The sequence below is a fragment of the Platichthys flesus genome, chromosome 16 (genome assembly GCF_949316205.1).
Source record: "Platichthys flesus chromosome 16, fPlaFle2.1, whole genome shotgun sequence".
Taxonomy (NCBI): Eukaryota; Metazoa; Chordata; class Actinopteri; order Pleuronectiformes; family Pleuronectidae; genus Platichthys; species Platichthys flesus.
The window spans coordinates 20,753,700-20,771,070 of NC_084960.1; the positions used below are offsets into that span (position 1 = coordinate 20,753,700).

The following is a 17,371-nucleotide window of genomic DNA, read 5'->3' on the forward strand; positions in this document are numbered from 1 at the left end:
AATTATCAGATAGAATTACAATATGTTTTACAGTAATAATAAAAAACATTTAATTATCAGGTTAGTTAATGAGTAACATAAGTTATTCTTTGTTACCAATTTAAATTTTTTTGTAGCATAAAACTGTTTTACCTTCTTACCCCCTTGTGTTTAAATATTGCCCAATTTAAAATATAAATATATCAAACAACCTTCAAAGTCTTTGGTGATTGCGACACATTCCAGCCTCCATACTGAGCCACCTGAACTAAATGGTCCAGCTCTGACACCGACTCACGTCTCACACATTCATTTAAGAACCACCCAGACCGGCTTTTCTCTGTAATTACTGGGGGATAAGAGCAGAAGTTCCCTGCAGCCGATTGGTGGATAAATCCATCCTTCACATCCTGTCTTACAATCCTCTCACAGTGTATGCACAGAGTGCATGCACACACTTTTCTGTGAGCACCTTTCTTTATTAGAACTGGAATATTTCAAACTGGGATATATTTATTATTTTTTAACATTTGATTTGGATTTTATTAGTCTGCAAGTATGACAATCCGAACAGCCCGTCCTGACCGGGTGCAACATTTCCCTCCCCGTATGCACTGCCTCAAAAAGGTGGGTTGGTAGTATCATTATTATAATTATTGGCAGAATTTATTGACTGGTCCAACACTTACATTTTTTTTCTTCTTTCCTATTCATTATCCTTAATTTGATATATGTATGTATGAATTATTAATTCTTTGGAGTTCTGCTGCATATGACGATAAGATGTTAAAGTTTGTTCTACTAAATTTTTTAAGAAACAATCATTTCCCTTTTTTTCAATGTTACATGTAGGATCTCCTTAAGTACATTTGTATGAGATTCACACATGTTTGAGGAGCAGAGGATTGTTAAAGATCATCTTTGACTCCAGCATAAAGCCAATTAGCTTTGCTGCTCTGCGGCTGACAATATGCTGAACAGTTTAGCAGTAGAACCTGACTTCACCTGGTAAAAGGACCAAAAAATATTACAGTACCCGTATCACCAAAAAACATGTCTATTTGATCCCAATGAAGATGAAATATAGGTTAGATACAATAAGTAAATGAAAGGATTGACAACTACATCCTCTACAACTCACAAATAAGTGTTGTCATGTGCTGCTGTCATTATGAGAATTCTATTCATATTTTTTGAATGTATATGCCTATATGAGTACTGTGCAGTAGATAATTCTGTATGTCTGTAAGCTGTATGTGAGATGGGCCCTCAGGGTTATGGGACTCTGTCACTTATTTACTTATTTATGCCCCCCAAAAAAGGCAAACAGCCCTATTAAGTACAGTGCAAACATTTAATTTAGATAAAGTGGAGTTAAAGTGACAAAGGGACAAAAACATCTGCAGGACAGCTGAGCACAGCAGGAGAAGCTCTGGAGAATAATTGTCACCAGGCCCACTCCTTGGGCCTCTGATTCCTATTTAAGGCTCCTTGACATGTCAGGAATCAAATCTCTAACCGGCTCAGGCTAACACAATACAAAACTATAAGACAGAAGGTTTTTAATTGGATATAGTCAGGGGCAAACCCATAGCTGAGTGGGTAGGGAGGATATCACACGGGAGAAAATGCCCTGATTAGCCCCCCCTGCTGGCCGGACCACTTACTGCTTGCCATTCCCCTGCTCACTTTCTTATATAACCTGTCAGTTTTAACTGTCTCTATCGATTAAATTCCTCCCAAAACTATACTAAAACTGTATTTAGTTTATTGTATACACTCTGTAGCCACCCTGAGTGAGAAGTTCTTTCCTGTGAGGAAGAAAGGGATCTTATAAAAATCACTGATATATTATAACAATTATTTACATGTTTTACTGAGGTAAAAGTGGCAAAAGCGGTTGAAAGATAAACCATAGTTCTCCCTGAGATGTTAAAAAGTAGAAATTTGAAGTAGCACAACAGCATGGAAAGACTCAAGTTAAGTATAAGTACCTCAGAGATGTGACTGCACCATATACAGCGTTGTTCCTTTCCTGATGAGATGCAATCATTCGTATTCAAGTATTCAGCATTCTGTCAATGATCTGAGCCAACATAGCAAAGTGTTGTTACACTGCATTAAACTATAGGTTTAAGGGTCTTGTCTCCCCATGTAACATGACGAATACGTCAAACATCTTGCAAAGTATTTTGCTACTGCAAAAGCTTTGATTTTAGAAACATAATTGAAGAAATACAGTTTCTAAATATAATGATGGCCCAACCTGATGGTCCCAGGGCTGGAGACCAACCAGGCAAAACAAAGACTCTCCAGGGGCTGCAGACTCCCAGGGACCATACATGGCCAAAGTTTACTGTGTGACAATGTTTTGGTGCAAGGTTTCTTTAACTGTCAATGTGTTTGGAAATATGTGTGACCACATCAGTAGGTATTTAAATGAAAATGAACTTAAAGCCATTCCCTCAAAAAAACACCTATGGAGCTACTACATTCACTGATTTTGATGAGGACTTAAAGTGTACAGGTGTAGAATAAATGAGGAGTCAATACAGACCCACAGCTGATTTCTGCTCAAGGACCCTCTAACAGGTTGGATTTTCCCACCTGACTTAATACTCGGACATGCCAAGGCACCTTTATATCCCTCCACGCCCTAGCCCCACCATATCAAACTGACATCCTCCCCCACACTCTGCTCAGAAGGCTGCAGTCCTCAAACTCAGGTTTGCTCTCCATCCCCAACACCCAGCTGCACACCTTTGGAGACAGAGCAGCCCCCACCCTCTGGAACTCTCTCCCTGCCGAAATCCACAACGCTACATCTCTGGACACCACCTGTTCACTACAGCCTTTGGCCGTAATGCTCCACCCTGCCATTAGTGCTGATTATTTATATCCTGTTTTGTGCACATTACTTTCTTTCTTTTCTCTTCTCTTTTGTCACCACGGACATAAATAAAGCTTCCCTGGGTCTCTTGAAAGGCACTGTATAAATTCCAGCTATTATCATGCCACATGGATCCATTGGATTCTGAAATTGTAACGACATATACTTAACTTGAGTATTTTATTAACTTGTGTTTGAATGTTATCATTTAATGGGCTTATTCATATATACACATATTACCTTGATGATCCCTCCTCCAATTTTTATGGAAATCCGTTGTTTTTGTATGATCTTGCTTATAAACAAACATACAAACCAACCAACAAAAAACAGACAGGGGTGAAACATATACCCTCCTTGTTTGCAGATGCTCTAACCCTCAACTCGGAGCAGTGTATTTGATTTAAGCAGCTAGAAGATATTCTTGAATATTTTATTGTGGCTAATGGGAATGAATCCTGTTTCCAGCTGGAGGCCATAGTGGTGGAGATGCAGGACCTGAAAAATGGAGTGAAAGGGTCGGAGCAGAAACTCAATGTCACTACCATCCCACATGTCATCGCTGGTAAGACTGAAAAAATGCTGCTGCTACAAAATTATGTAAGATACCTTTAAAGATGCAAGTATCTATATTTTTATATTAACATTTATCAATTTGACCCACTGAAAATGATCTTCCACAAATAGTGAATGTTGGACGTACATTTATTATATGGACATATCACAATGAAAAAAGAAGTATACATTTGCTTTGTCTTTGCTTGATGTGTAAATGTGTGGTTGACGGCAGCTTTATGTGTCATGCTTTGCCGTCAGCTTGTTGTGCTTTTTGTGTTGTGCTTGTTGTGCAAAAACATAATGTACACGGCTTTAAATCTTTTCTTAAGCTTTATTTGCTGTTAGGTTTACTTGTGTCAGGTGATTAAATGCTGTAACACTGATGTGGATCAATACAACAACAAATAGAAAAAAATAATTGCAATCCCTCCAGTGGCTCAAATAGGATTCAACTGATTACTAATGAAGCTCCTGTCCACAGAACTTTAACTGTAGGTTTTGTATTGATATTATTGTCAACTCCTATATAAAGACAAATGAGGACAGTGCATCTACTGATCTAACATAAAATCAGTATAAATTCTCTTGACATCAGTGACAGCACACTGTCAGTGAATTATTTAAGGCACAGATTGTGAGAAGCCTCGGACAGGCTGCCCTGACTGTCTAAGCTGCTAACACAGGCTAAATAAAGTAAACCACAATTGGATGAGCTCTGGACAGTGCTTTAGGAGCCAAGGTGGCTTTTAAGCTGGGTTAAGAACAGCAAAGGAAAGGTCAGAACAGATGTATGTGGGTCAAGCCCAACATGTGATCTGAGATAGTCTGAGTAATGTAGAAGCACCACCTGTTAGTAACAGATTACAGAATGAACAGGTAGAGCATTCAAAATTGTTTTTTGTGATTCATTCAAAATGTCCTACTAGTTAATCATTTGTGATATTAAGTCTCTTGCTGCTGTTGCCTGACCTCTATCATCCCAAAAATCTACTTTAAGATAAGAGAACAGAAGAACGTTTCAGAACACATTTTTAGAGATGTACCACCATAACAGAGATGAGGGGTTTATGGGAGAAGCTAAGAGCCACAAACCAGAACCCAGATGTAATATGGGCGCTTGAGCTCCTTGCTTGCAAAAGGTAAAGCCTCTCTGACTTAGATCTGTGATGGGTGCTCAGTGCCAAACATTTTTTGGCCAAGCCTTGACCCATCGAGCCTTTTTTGGCTCAGCTTGAGACAACAATATGAAGCCACCACCCTGTGGGCCCACCGCTTGCAGCATTGGAATCAAGTGCTGTACAGGTCAGGTGGCATCTAAAGGCAGGCACCTCAGCAGGCTGAATCCTGGTTCAGCATACTGGATCTTCAGAGGTCTAATGTCACCTCTCTGGTGGAAAGGGAGTGGGAACCTGAGTTTGAGGTTAGGGGTACCAACTAGATACCTCCAGGATCACTTTGGCTCTGGAAGTACATGGCTGTTCTGTCAGTATATGAATGATGTGTGATAGAAAAGTGGTATAGAAATTAATGTGTGTGTGTGAGTATGACCTTTTGAGTGGTCATTAGAGAAGCATTCTTTAAATGCCGTCCATTTACTCTTGGAGTCCATGAAGGGGATCCTAGGATTCTGTCTAGGGAGTCTACTGGGGGACTTCAACAATCACATAGGCAACGATGGAGAGACCTTCAGGGGAGTGATTAGAGGAAAGACCGATCTGATCCAAGTATGAGCAACGCCTTGTTATCAGACCTCCGTGCTAGTCATTGATTGGCCATAATTAAGACCATGTTCAAATTGTGGATAAGTATACCTAGTACCTTCCAAACCTCAGGCCAATAATCAGTGATCATTGGTCTATCATCATCAGATCTAGCATGGTAATCTGTTTGTTTAACAGTGTGTATACAGTGTGTGCAGAATTTCAGTTCTTAACTGTGCTTCCACAGGTAAGGACATCATTGCATGGATTGCCAACAAGATGAAGACTCCAACTGAAGGTAGAGTCCCTGTACTGCTAAAATCTAAGACTACAACATGACATCTCCAAACATGTCAGTCACTGACGTAAGACTTCCTCCTATTCACCCTCCTGCCTCCTGTCTGTGTCGTTCCAGAGGCTCATGTCTTTTGCACCATGTTAGTGGCCTATGGCTACATCTATCCCCTGCAGAACCACAAGAAGCTGGTCATGTGCAATGATACTAGCCTCTACCGCTTCCAGGTAAAACTGAGCACTCACTTCTTCTTTGCTGCCTATTTTGTCACACTTTATTATAACAGAGAAATGTAGTTTGGACAGGGTTTAACTCATTAAGGATATACCCACTGAATGTGGCCCAAAAAGTGTAAACAAAAGCCATGAGGTCGAAATGTCACTCTATTATTGGTCATTCAATCGGGCGGGTAAAAACAAAACAATCCCACCCCAATTTCTATCTATAGAAGGTACATCATGGAGCACCTTTGATGCTGGTTTTGCTGGAGTGCCTATAATCAGACCTTAGAGAACAGCGCATGCGAACATCTGATTAGATAGGGGGTACTAAATAATTAAATAATCAGTTGACATCAGCCTCTGTAGCTGTGGCTAAGAAACGGCAGAAGACAATGATTGGGTGCATGTTCCTCAGGGGTTTAACAGGGGATCTTAAGTTAAGAATTCTGTTGAGGTCATCATACCACAACATTTTTTCCTTAACATTTGCAGAGTTAAAATGCACTCTCAAAATATTTTACAATACCTCTGTGTTCGTATGCACCCTCTCTAATGGTTTTGATAGGTTCTCTTCTGCCCAAATATCCAGGAGGCATCTCACTTCATCCTGAGTTTGAGTTTGTCCCGTGCCAGTCCACATTTTGGTCGCAATCGGTGGGATAGTGATAGTCATCAAAACAGGATGAGAAAACTTTTTCAAACCAATGAAATGACAGCTTTACTACTCCATGTTATTGGTTTGAAGGGTGTTCACACCAGTAATGACCTGCTCCAGAGTTCAGCGATAGTGGTCAGACCCCACTTCTTCAAAGCGGACCAGTGAGTGGTCGTTTTGTTTGCACTCTGGTCTGGTTTTCACACCATCCAAACCAACTGCACCAACGGTGTAAAAGATCCAGGGTTCGATTTAACCAGACTAAACTAGGCTGGTGTGAACTTGCCCTAAGAGACATATTTAGTTGGTTATAGGCTCTGTTATCTGTTGTTTTTGTCGATTATGTTGTTTATGTTTATACACTGATGGAACATCAATAACAATGTTGTCAATTTTAATCTATTCAGACACCATACTTCTGGCCTACACAGAAATGGGTTGCAGATGACTCTGACTATGGTAGGTCACCACTGTTGAATCACAGGACTGATGATACAAAAATAGATAGATAGATAGATTCATTGTTTAATTGTTTCAACAAACAAATAAAGTATTTTTTCTTTTTCAGGCCATGTTTTAATGACAATCAGCTGTATGTAATGACATTGTTGTATATGTGAAACAAATTTGTTTTCTGCAGCCATTTACCTGGCAAAGAGGAACATCCGCAAGAAAGGCATGCTCGAGCCCTATGAACAGGTACCTCTTCAAGTACAGAAAACGTTTGTCTCTATGTGTGCATGTATGTCTAAAACAATAGTCCACTGCTTTCATTTTATCTGACACTGACAGAGCTGGAGACCAGATTTGCCTTTAGTCACACACACTGCGTCTGGATGCAGACATAAGATGTAATGCGGCAACAAGCAATTAGCCCAAAATGGGCTTTAATTGAAAACAGATGTATCGAGAAAATAATCATGCTTTAACTGTTGCTGTTTGTCTTTCTATGTGGTTTAGACTATGGCACAAACCATTTTAGTCGCTATTTTTATCTTTATTCTGATGGTTAGTGACATAGAAAGTCAAATTCGTAGAGATGGTGGAATAAAATACAGTAGAAGGAATTAAAGACATGGCTGTATAAAGATATTTGAGCATCTTTAGCCATTGAAACTCAAAATGTCTGTGTCTGAAATTGTGTTTCTTATATTCACGGGCTTTTCTATGACAAAGCACCTGGAGAACCACACAATGTACTGTACAACTGTTTTTAGAGACTGAGTGCAACTCTTCCTGACAGATAAGCCACTTCAGAATCAAAGGCCCTTGAAATGAAAAAAACATATTCCCTATTTCAATTCTGTATCCCTATGTTATTCATTCGTCCCTTCATATAAAATCAGTCAGTATTTTTAGATCCGAATCTCAGTTTCTTTAAATGTCATTATCATTCTTTCATTCTCAATGTTCCCATTCTGTGTCCAATGGTAATGCAGATAGTTATTGTCAACACTGCAGCAGGGCCCGTACACAAATTCAATTGTTCCCCCCCATAGCTTCACGTTTTTTTGTGTTTGTGTTTTAAACAGGCACATTACAACCACCTCCATAAATGGCTTAACCACAAATGGGACTTCATTGTGATGCAGGCCACTGAACAATACAAGTATGTGAAATAATCAGAGTCTTTACCTCATTATGTTCTCATAATGTAGTAAGTATTTGGAAGTTTGCAGTGAAGGTAAATAGGAAATGTGTGAGGGGATGACATCAGAGGTTCCTACCTGGACATTGTGACTGATAGTTCAAGAGTCCATCTTCTCCCCATAACTGACACATGGTCTTACAAGTGGAGTTCCAAGCAGGTCATTTCTATTCAACCTAATCTAAAAAAAGCAGTGAGAGCCGGCTACAATATGCCACCTGTACATTCTACCTTGTTCCATCGGCCCTCTTGTCCAAGCTACGCCACCGAAACACACTAACGTGCACAACCTAACAAAAACTAGAAGCTGACTTTTCTGTGACACAAGCTTACTTCTGGCAAACGTCGTGGCTTCAAGCAGCCATATACAACAAAGTCGAATTGTCTCGACTGGCAAAGCAAAGTTGTTATAAACAAGATTATGAATCTGACAAGACGCTTGATATACCAACTTCTACTACTAAGGGTTCAATAGCCAGACTTAAAAGAGTGCATCAAACTTTCATGTGTACACTAATGTAGGTATATACAGTATGTGGTCATAAATATATAATATATTTAAGTTAGACATGTCAGGCCTGTACTAGAATGAGGACTCAGATGCAGAGGATTCACGTGCCAGCACACTTTATTGAAATCAGTTCCTCTGTGCAGAGTGACAAAAGATCGGGCTATGAAAAAACTCACTTAATCTATTCTAAACACTCACTAGAAAAAGGAGGTTTTAAAACATAAATCGCTCCCGAAGGAGGGCAAAACAAAAGGCTAGAGCAAGAAATCAAAAGCGCTCCCGAAGGAGGTAAACCAAACTATGAAAACGGGACAAAAGATAAGGCTCACCTAAGAAGGAGGCTCAATAAACTAACTAATTCTCTCTAAACATAAATCACTCAAAAAGGGAGGAAGAAAAACAGATTACCAAAACAACACAAAACAAGCTAAACTAGAAAACTTTAACAAACCAAAAATCACTCTCAAGGAGGAAACAGAAAACAACTTAAGCGGCTTAGCAAAGATCAAGGCAAACACGACTATGGCTGTGGACAAGGGCTTAGGTGCACGAACAAGAACGAAACACTTCGGCACAAGACAAAGGGGAGATGCAGACTATAAGCACATGAGGGTGAAGGGAACAGGTGGAAACAATCCGGAATCAGTGACACATGAGGAAAGGCAAGTGACCTGAAACTAGAGGGGAGTTAGGATTTCAAAATAAAACAGGAAGTTACGAGACAAAAACTCAAGACAAGACAGACCTCACCACGGTGTGACAAGACAGTTTTAAAAACCGACCCCTACTTGAAATATCATTGTTTGTGTGTGTGTGTGTGTTTCAGGGCTGGTAAGGAGAGGAAGAAGCCGGATCGTGTGGTGTTTGACTGCCAGGAGAGGGCTTACTGGATATTGAACAGGCCTCCGGTCAGTCTGTGTGTGTGTGTGTGTGTGTTTGTATGTGTGTTTATATATACTGTAGATCTCATTCTAATGTGATTACTTTACTTGCTGTACATTTGTCATGATCCTCCTGTGTTTGTACAGCGTCGTACTCACAGTGCTATTGACTGCGGTCCAGAGCATCTTTTTGATCCCAACGCAGATGAGGTAACAGGTCAGTACGTACGTGCACGCGCACACACACGCATACACACACACACACACACACACCGGCTGACGTCAGCTGGTCTTGTAAGAAACTTACTGGAGCCTAGGAAGCAGAGTAGTAGTGCAGAGCTGATCTCTATGGACATATCCACTTAGAGAGTGGAACCCTCCTGACTCTCCCTGTGGCTCACTCTCTCTATCACTCCTTTCCTCTCTTCCTCTTTCATCCCATCCCCCTTTCCCAACCTTTTGCTGTTCAGATAAAAACCTGGAAGAGCTTATTTGCTGTTATAATAATGGTGGATGACAATATATGTTGAGCAAAAAGAGGCTTTCATTGAATCCATTTAATTCACAGGTTTCAACTAAAGATAACTGAGGTTATTGTTCAAAGTGAAACAGGAAACGCTGAAAGAACGTACTATTTCAAGCTGCTCTGATATCTGCTAATGCTTGCTGTTTCTTATAAGTAGTAAGGAGCTTAAGTTGAATCTCGTCTCCAGAAAAGGGTTTTATGGTTATTTCTTTGCAGAGGACAAAGTCACAGCACTCTATAATTTTACTCTACTGTAAACACGGTGGTACATAGAACATCCTCCATCATTGGCTGAAAACCGGCGTCTTTTGAAGTGGGGGTGAAGAGGAGGGCACTGAACAAACTGTTATCCATCATGGACATTCACAAGCACCCTCTCCAACACCTAGTGGACAGACAGCGGAGCTTATTTAATTTAACTACACCTAGTACTGTTCTTCCAGTGGATCTTTGAGATTTGTCCGTCAGACAATATATGATGCTATGCTTAAGTGAATGCAACAAAATCAAAGCTGTAAATCTCCAATACTATACTGCAGCTCACGACAATCTTTGTTTGGTGTTTTGAATTTTATAAGAATGGGTTAATTTGGCTTTCATCATCAGGATAACTGTCACTTTTCTTAACACATAACAAATTGACGATCACGAGAAACTGGTTATTCACTGCATTTTTCCTTCTCCTGTCTTTTTGTCCTTTCTAACAGATTTCCATACGCTGATGAAGAGAGACAAATCTAATACAATAAGTGTTTAACCCAGACTTATATCTTGTGTTGTCCTTTGTCAATCTCTCCGGGAAATAGTGAGGATGTGATTGTAGTTATTCATGTCTAATGTACAGGTTTTTCAAATTCAAGCAGTTGGGAACATGGGAACATTTTGAATTGTTTTACCACACTTTCCTTTCCTTCATTAAATAAATCTATACAAGTATTATCAGCTTAAAATAAGACATCGCTACAGTCAGACCAATTTTTCAGAAATGCCTTTTGCTCTAATAATAAAAAAAGTTGCAAGCTTAAGTCACCTTTGCCCTGAGAATCTGTTTAATAATTTCCCACCCTTCTGTTAACTGTCTGTAGATAACACTAAGCTTTAGAATATTACTCTGCATGCTATCAAACTAGATATACTTCAGTGATGAGAGTCAACTTCACTTAATAAACTGTTTCCATGAAAACAAACTTTTTTTTTCTTGTTGTGTTCAGAAAATCAGCTTTGACCAGTACAGACGCATGGTAAGTAATTATTTGTAATTAGTAATCATTCATTTTATTTTAGTAATGGATGAGATTTCCTCTCAGTTGACTGTTGGTGGCTTAAGCTGCAAACTGAGTTTTAAAAACATAACAGAAGTGGATTTTGTTTAAAAACCTTTGACAAAATTACAGTTGGAAATCTACAACTGTGGATTACATTTTGTGTTCTCTTATTCTAGAACATCTTCTATCAACAAGCCATCATGAGGTCAAAGGTCAAATCTAGTGTTTCCCTCGGAGCGTAAGTTTGCCTTTTACCTTTCAAGAAAAGCTTGTTACTCAAGATAACATTTATAAAAAAAAAATGTCCTGTCATAATAACTTTTAGGAGAATATTTCAACCTGGGCCCTATGTTGATAAATGAATGGAGCTTTTAGTAACTTTTTGAATCTGTCCAGTAGATCTCCTCTGCCAGCAGCAGTGGCTAACTATATGACAGTCCTCAAAATGTCCACTTAAAGTTACTTTTTTCACAAATAAAAGAATCAAATTTGTTTTTGGTTCATAAAGAATGTCTCTAGCACAGCCCTGATTATCAGAGATAAACATCGGGCCCAGGTTGGAAAAGACCAGAATTCTCCTTCAGAACATTGTTCTTATACAAACTGTTTCATGTATGAGATTTTTTGCCGCCTAAATATAACCAGATGATTTAAACAAAATAAAATGTCTCTTTATGATGAGAACTGAATATATCTGATTATGACTGACTAGTGACCCGTCGAAACATTTACTAGCCCAGTCGGTAACCCTGAGGCTCTGTGGATTCCATTGGTCTCATGATATTGCATCTCCACAGACTTGTCAAGTACATCACAACGTACAAGACCCATGACCCATTTCTGGCTCCGTGCCTACCCAGCAACCCCTGGCAAACAGACAATGACTCGTACTGGAATCTCAACACGAGGAGGTGAGGGCCGCCGCGTTCATAAAGGTGTCAGTTTCAGATAAAGAGGTTATCATATTCATTGTGTTACCAGAAGGTCATCAGCCTCTTCAGCCCTCAACATGTATACAATATGAGCTTTTGTTTTAACCTTGGGTGGAGGGTGGGTAGGTCTGTAGGTTTGTTGGTATATTGGTTGTTTGGTTTGTGGGTAGGTAGGTAGGTAGGTAAGTAGGTAGGTAGGTAGGTAGGTAGGTAGGAAGGTAGGTTGGTTGGTTTGTTGGATGGTTAGTGGTTGGTTGGTTGGTTGGTAGCCGGTTGGATGTTGATTAGTGGTTGGTTGGTTTGTTGTTTAGTTGGTAAGTGGTTGGTCTGTTGTTTCTTTGGTTGGTTAGTTGTTGGTTGGTTGAATGGTTGGTGGTTGGTTGGTTGTTTTGTTGGTTGGTCAGCCTTGTGATGGGTTGGCGACCTCTCAAGTTATCCTTACGGGTTATAAAGGATATAGATAATTAAAGGGTATAGATAATGAATGGATTAATGTCTGACAAATTAATCGATTTCACTAAATACTCAAATATATAAGGTTATTAAAAGTGACTACAATTTCTATGACCCAAACACAGATCCATAATGTTGGCTCTGAACAATAATTGTATCATATGACTGTAATCCAAACTGTTAGTACTATATTTCTGTAAAGGTATAACATGGATATCCAGTCATGAATGAGAAGTGTGAGTTTCCCTGAGTTACTGACTCTGTGTCTTTTCAGAGTTGAAATACCCACTAAGATGAGAGTGGAGCGCTGGTCATTCAGCTTGTTCGAGCTGCTGACGGACCTGCGAGGCCGAGATGACTTCAAGGTCTTCCTCAAGAAGGAGTTCAGTGGTATGCTACCTAACTTTATTTAAAAATGTTTCAATCTGGATTGCAGAAGAAGAACTGAGGCTGTGTAGTATACCTAATAAAATGCTCAGTGAGTGCATTTAAACATTAAACCAGAGTTTCCTCCTCTGAAGTTGTGGTAACACAAACATCAGCCTGCTAACATGCTAGTGTGTGTGTGTGTGTCCCAGGGGAGAACCTGGCTTTTTGGGAAGCAGCTGAAGTATTGAAGTGGGGCACTGCATCCTCCATGCCATCAAAAGCTGAGACCATCTTTAAGTAAGTGTGTGTGTGTGTGTATGTGTGTGTGTGTGTATGTTTGTACACTTTGCGTGCAAATGTAAGCAAAGTACGTCAACTTTGTTGATGTCCAGAAGAACGTCCATTTGAAATAAAAACACAATATCCACATATATTATATAGTACTAACATGCCGCTTATTGTTCTCTTTTACACTTTGCTATATGTTATTTGATGTCATGGTTTTTTATCCCCATATGAAATGCACAACAGGGTCTTGTTTTGTCTGTGTTTTTTTTCACTCACAATACGTCAGGCTTCACCATATATGTGTAATTGCTGCATTAACTAGACCCAGGGGAAATTTCAATGGGAAAGTGTGATCAAAACCCGAATGCAGGATTTACAGTAGAGATGATGTGAAGTGTATGTGTGTTCAGAACCTTCCTGGCCCCTGGTGCTCCCCGTTGGATCAACATTGATGGCAGGACAATGGGTCTGACAGTGAAAGGCCTGGACCATCCTCACCGCTACGTGCTGGAAGCAGCGCAGACACACGTCTTCCTACTCATGAAAAAGGTGTGTCTTTGGCCATGTAGCTGATAAGCACTGTAATTCATCTGTAAGGGTGATTGATTAGCACCAACAAGTGATTATTGATTATTTCAAAGATCTAAAATGCGCTGTTGTATGATGGGACAGGAAGGATGAAGGGTCAGAGCAGATGATAGTCCTATTGGGCCGCAGCAGTGGCTGCATGGCACCAAGAGCAACCAGGTCTTTCCATAGGGTTCCACAGGAACAACCTCCCTGATGAGATCTGTTTGGAGAGCTCCTTATTCTCTTTTTTAATTTTATTTCTCAGGGCTTTGGGTCTTTTTAAAACATAAGTATATAAAAAAAAAAAAAGTGTTCTTGCCTTGATCTCACTGACTATTTTAAGACTGTTTGGCTTTATTTAATCTTATCTCAACTGTAATGCTTTCATATTCCTGCTTGAAAATTGTTTTCTCTTAAAACTGCTTTTAATTCAATGTAATTATTTTTCTTTTGTTTGCCCTCATGTCATGTTGTCTTATAAAACACTTTTCAACTGTGTTTTGATAGGTACTTATTAAGTAAAATTATTATTATAATTATTAGTACTAATAGTATTATTATTATTATCACCAGCAGTCTCATGTGTTTTCGTTGGTACAGGATACATTCTTCCGTTACCTCAAGTCACCCGTGTACAAAGACATGCAGAAGAAAGCACTGAACCCTGAGGCTCATAACTTCAGGTTAGTTGCGAAAATGATTTCATTTAAATGTTTTGTGTTTTTCCTTTTGCACACAAACACATGTTGACCACATGTGTTCATTATTATCCTCTTAGCATCCTAATCATATTTACTAGCAAGAATTTCCATCTCACGTTTTTTTGACTTTGTAAAATAGTCAGTATGGAAACAGGGGAACATAGTCACCATCTGCCCTTCTGTTCCTGACTTATGGTGCTGAAGTGTTTCTCTATAGAGGGTGCTTTCACACATGCACTGAACTCTGGAGATCCCACTGACCTTCTCTGGAGGAACTCTGTGTGTGAACGCATATGTCACGGTTAGAACCTCTGGACCCTCTGTGGACTTTCTCCAGCCTGTCCCTCAGTAAAATGTCCACAGAACATCCGGAGGAACCAATATGTGTAAACACACTGGAGGATCAACCACAGGATTCACAGCGAGCAAGCTGCTATGTCCATTACATTTCAAACACATGACAGATGCAAAAAGAAAAACAAACAGAAAACAAACATCTCAGGATGAAAAAGCCGTGCCATGCACACAGAAGACGTAAATGAAAATGTTGAGACAGTTATTGGTGATAATTGCCAAGCCAATGTCTCTGGGCTTTAAACAGAAACACATTATGACATTACATCCTGCCTCTGCCTTCTGTTCCATCCTTCACCTGAATGCTCTGTGGATTTCTGTGTTGTTGTGAAAGCGTCTGAGCTGAGTATCTCCTGATGCGTTATAAAAGGCAATCTCAGGAGAAAGTGCCTTCCCAAATCTCTGGACTTCCTCCGGAGGTCTGAAAACAGCTTATGCCGGGTCACATCAGCTGATCCTCGCTCTATTTAAGCTACTTTTTCTGCCAAATGTTCCTGCTTCAATTGAAAGCCACTTTTCAAGCCACATCCAGCCCAGCACCTCCTTTACATATCTGACACAATCCTTGTAGATACCTGTTCTGATATATCATGGACATTTGTTATATTGCTATTGATGAAAATTATTTAGCAATGCTCATTTATATTATTTTATTACGTAGCCCTGTTATGTAGAATCATCTATTCACCCTTTTTGAAATGTGTAAGACAATGTGAGTTCAGTTTCATCCTGAGTTTGTTTTCCTCCGTAGTCCGGCCCAGCTGGAGCAAAACGCTCAGAACCGGAGCCTCGGCATCCATCCCATCATCCTCTGGCAGCAGGAGGAGGAGGAGAATGCTAAGGCGGCTGCTGCCTCCGCTCCTATCGATGTAAAGGCCATGATGAGCAAAATAGATAGGAAGTAGAGCCATGCACTGAAGATTTACATGACATGTGACACACAGTAACACATAGGTTCCAGCCAGGTGATGCTTTGTTTTAGAAAGTCATGAAATGTCTATTGTTAAATGTCTGAAGATTGACTAGAGCCAATGAACTTGCTTTTTCTTTATGTTATATATCGTTTTCCATGCATAGTGCTCCATAAAAGTAAGAGAGTAAGGTAACAGTCATGACACAGATATTGTAGCTTCCTTTGCTGCAATATAAATACAAAATAGAGGATACATTTAAGTCTGATTTGATTAAGCTGTCTCTACTATCGGCTGCAAACTATTCAATCATTCATCCATTCACTTCCATATGGATAATTCTACCGTTTGTACATCTGGTTACTTGCCTGAAATGAATGATGCGGTCACGTTAAAGCGGAGTTCAGTGTGTATGTGTGTTTGTTCAATTAAAGCTAAAGGATCCAACCTGTGGCTTTAAAATAAGTTTTGAGTTTTTGTTCGTTTGTTTCTGTATGTTCCAAGGCAGCGTATACAAATGGCATATTAACCACCAATCAGTTCCAATGTTGATAATGTAACGAACAATACTAACTACTATAAGTTCACAACACACTTTAGGAGTTTAAGGGGTAGCCGCGTTTTAGCCCAAGTAAATCTTCTTCAGACGTGATAAAACAACAGAAAATGCCTACATACTGTTGTGTGTCATGAAGTGATGCCGTTTCGAGTCGAAAATGAATGTCGGGGCTTCCAGACATTCGGATGACACCAATAGAGCAGTATGGATACTATGGAGGCATGTTATGTCTTTTCTGTTTTTATATCTTCTGAAGTATCGGTCACCGGTTACTTGAATTGTATCAGATTCATCTGCAACAAGGTTTACCGAGACTCCAGAAGTGTTTTGTGGACTCCAACACTTCACCCTCTTCTTCATCGGCATAGTGAAAACTATCCCTTTAAGCAGTAAATGGTCACTCAAGTGGTTGACAGTAGTTTTTGCCAGTCACCCATTTACACAAACATTCCTGCAGTGCCTCTATAGGCAGCCCTTTATCAGGTGCAATGTCGGTTTCATTGTCTTGCCCAAGGACACTTCGGCGTGCAGAATGGGAAAGGCTGTGATTGGTCCCCTAATACATCCTTTCCAGATCAGGGTGTGTTTGGCAGAAGAGATCCGAAAGTATCACTTGTATAACCCGTCATTGACGGAATACAAGGACACGCAGATGCCTTTAATTCCTGGAAGCAGTTCTCGGCTAACGTCGGTTTCCAGGTCGACGAAGGTACGAAGCTGTGGAGAAAGATCAGGGACAAATTTGTCCTCCATGAAAAGTAATAAGTAACAGCCGACAACGACTGCCACACTCAAAGAAGGCGTCTCTAAGGTCGTCTTCGACAAAAAACTTTACTCCACCTAGTGCTCTGGCGGTGAATTACTTTGCAACACGCGCGGTTGAGTCGCACTGTCACCAGTCCGCCCCAGGGCAGGGGGCGTGGCGGCGTGAGTGGCCCAGTCCTTCGGATTTTTTTCTGTATGTGGCCCTTGGGACAAAAAGTTTGGACACCCCTGATCTAGATAGCACCAATCCAGAGTGTACCTATGTGTGTGTAGCAGTCACAAGTGTTCAAAGAGGGGTAGTCTACCCTGATCTTCCCACTGGTTCACATTCTTTCCCACT

The 17,371-nt window shown here is 40.1% G+C and overlaps 1 protein-coding gene across 1 annotated transcript; it reads left to right on the forward strand.

Moving 5' to 3' along the window:
- Nucleotides 1-418: 418 nt before the first annotated feature.
- Nucleotides 419-16,172, forward strand: rgs9a (regulator of G protein signaling 9a). The gene is made up of 17 exons (XM_062407210.1): nt 419-606; nt 3,338-3,434; nt 5,375-5,425; nt 5,543-5,649; nt 6,706-6,757; nt 6,939-6,997; nt 7,831-7,907; nt 9,284-9,365; nt 9,486-9,548; nt 11,076-11,105; nt 11,306-11,367; nt 11,927-12,040; nt 12,789-12,904; nt 13,093-13,180; nt 13,582-13,720; nt 14,342-14,424; nt 15,548-16,172. The coding sequence occupies exons 1-17, from the start codon at nt 538-540 to the stop codon at nt 15,699-15,701; spliced, it is 1,443 nt and encodes a 480-aa protein (XP_062263194.1). The 5' UTR covers nt 419-537; the 3' UTR covers nt 15,702-16,172.
- Nucleotides 16,173-17,371: the final 1,199 nt, after the last annotated feature.